Here is a 2,500-nt window from a genome sequence, read left to right on the forward strand (position 1 = left end):
GAACTGATTGATTTATGGTTCGCGTGCAAGAGCAGTAAAAACTTTTTTTCAGGGTTTTGTAATATCTTGAATATAGAAGCAAATATCAAATTCCCTCTGCAGGAGAGGATTGGTGGTTGGGGGTAGGTTACCATTGTTGGTTTAGTATTGACGTAATTGCACTTCAAGAGGTACACTAGGCAATACATGAAGGTTTCTGCAGTGCTTCTTCTGAGTCTAACTGTCCTTGCTTTACATCCTTTTACTTTACCTTAATTCAAAGTTCCTTTCTTCTACCTTTCTGTCCAACATCCTAATTCCTACTTCATAATGCTTCTTAGCATTATCATCGGTCTATGTTGCCGAGATTTTAGAAAAAAAAAAAATAAAAAAAAAAAAACCTATTCAAAGATTCAGAGAAAAAAAAGCCTAATCTAACTTATATTTTATATAGTTTTATTGAAGTGGTCTTTAAGCAGATTCCACGAATCTTTATGAAAACATAAAAGAAACAATGCCTTTCTCGTATATACATTTCATGGGAGATGTTAGTTATCATTTGCTTTCTCTAGAATGTTTAACAAGGGAAAAGTTTCAAAATAACATAGTCAAGAAACTTGTTACAAGGGTAAACGAATATATGCTGAAATGAGAGCTATACGGACAGGTAAGTATAATTGTATGTATATTCAAGTAGGAAGGTGATATAATGGAACGCAGTAACTACAAGGGAATTGAACAAACAGAGTACGGTTTGGAAGTTTTTGATGAGACGGTACTAGATGAGAGATCAAGAAATATTGTAAACATTAGCAAACAGCAGTATGGATACATGTAGGAGAGAGGGACTGTGGATGCCATCATTTTAGTAAGGCAATTACAAGAAAAAAGACTAGAGGGAAACAAGAAGCTCTTCTGTTTTTTTGTAGAATTAGAGAAGGCTTATGACAGAATACCACGGGAAGTGATGTTTTGGTGCTTGAAGAGAAGCAAAGTTCAGGATAAGTTGGATAGAATCGTTGAGATGATATACGAAAGAATAAGGTCAACAGTAATAACAGCTATTGGAGAAATGAAAATCGTTGAAATTAGTGTTGTATTACACCAGGGGTCTGCATTAAGACCGCTTTTATTTGTTTTGTTCCTGGATGTGTTAAGTGAAGGGATCAGAAATGAAGAGCTGTGGGAGTTCCTATATGCAGAGGATTTGATGACTACTGCTGAAAATGAGGATGAGTTACAGAGAAGGGTGGTAGAGTTGCAAGAGACTCTGGAAGTAGGTGGCTTGAGAGTAAATGTGAAGGAGCCTGAAGTTATGGTGAGAACTAAGGAAGGTAGGGACAGAATAGTTATACATGAAAGTAGAGAAGTTATAAAACATGTGGAAGTTTAAATAATTGGGATCTACTATAAAACAGGAGGAAGGGTGTGAGGCCAAAGTTAAGAATAGGATAAAAGCAGCCTAGGGAAAGTGGAGGGCGGTAGCGGGGGTGGTATGTGATAAGAAGAAATCTACTAAAGTTAAAGTCAAGATCTATAGCACAGTTATAAGACCAGTAAAATATATGGATCCTGAAATTGGACTTCAAGACGAAAAGAGGTAGCAAAGGTTGAGAGAACAGGGGAGAATGCTAAGTTGGATTGTGGGAATATCACTGCTTGATAAGGTTGTAAAATTTTGAAGAAGAATGGCAGGCGTAGTTAAGATTAGAGAGATGATAGGAGTGACACGACTGCGATGGTGTTGGCAGGTATTCGGGATTCAAGAATTGGGAGTGATGAGGGCTTTAGAGGAACCTGTTAGGGGAATATCCTCTGAGAGGAAGAGAATTAGATGGCGAGATAAGGGGAAGGATGATATAGAGAGAAGAGGTTTGGTGGAAGAGGAGACCGACAAAATACATCAGAGAGGGCGCATCAGGCAAACGACCCCTTAATAGTAGACACAACGGTGGGAAAGAAGAGAACGCTTAACAGTGTCATTGTAGAATATCTGTTTGATATCCATCCAGTACCTAATCTTCCATGAATATCTTTTTACTAATTTATTTTCAAATATCTTAAACATTATTTTCTTCTTCCTCTTCTAATTTGAAAGTTTGGTTAGGGTGATTTTGAGTGAAAGCCCAACACTGGATTTTTTTTTTTCAAATCATCCGGTATATATCAAGAATAATATTTACATAAAATTTCGTGATTGGTATTAGGCAAATAATTGGCAATTTAAACAGAAGTGTACAAGAATAGATCGCCAAGTATTTTAATGATATTCATTACTGCAAACAGATATACAAATAGCCATACACACGCACCCCCCCCACACACACACACAATATATATATATATATATATATATATATATATATATATATATATATATATATATATATATATATATATATATATATATATATATATATATATATATATATATATATGTGTGTGTGTGTGTGTGTGTGTGTGTGTGTGTGTGTGTGTGTGTACAATATCACCATCCTCCTGATCATCTGCCGTTACTATC

At 35.6% G+C, this 2,500-nt stretch overlaps 1 protein-coding gene across 1 annotated transcript; it reads left to right on the top strand.

Annotated features, from left to right (window-relative positions):
* The first annotated feature begins 1,003 nt into the window (after nt 1–1,003).
* LOC137649540 (uncharacterized) lies at nt 1,004–1,916 on the top strand. Its single transcript, XM_068382526.1, has 2 exons — nt 1,004–1,297; nt 1,731–1,916. The coding sequence occupies exons 1-2, from the start codon at nt 1,004–1,006 to the stop codon at nt 1,914–1,916; spliced, it is 480 nt and encodes a 159-aa protein (XP_068238627.1).
* The last annotated feature ends 584 nt before the right edge of the window (nt 1,917–2,500 follow it).

This window comes from Palaemon carinicauda, chromosome 11 (genome assembly GCF_036898095.1).
Source record: "Palaemon carinicauda isolate YSFRI2023 chromosome 11, ASM3689809v2, whole genome shotgun sequence".
Lineage (NCBI taxonomy): Eukaryota > Metazoa > Arthropoda > Malacostraca > Decapoda > Palaemonidae > Palaemon > Palaemon carinicauda.

Bases quoted from the DNA above. Each gene is read 5' to 3' on its own strand.
- LOC137649540 (XM_068382526.1), top strand. From the start codon at position 1,004: ATGATATACGAAAGAATAAGGTCAACAGTAATAACAGCTATTGGAGAA. The intron at 1,298-1,730 runs GTGAGAACTAAG...TGGTGTTGGCAG, and splicing joins TGAAGGAGCCTGAAGTTATG to GTATTCGGGATTCAAGAATT.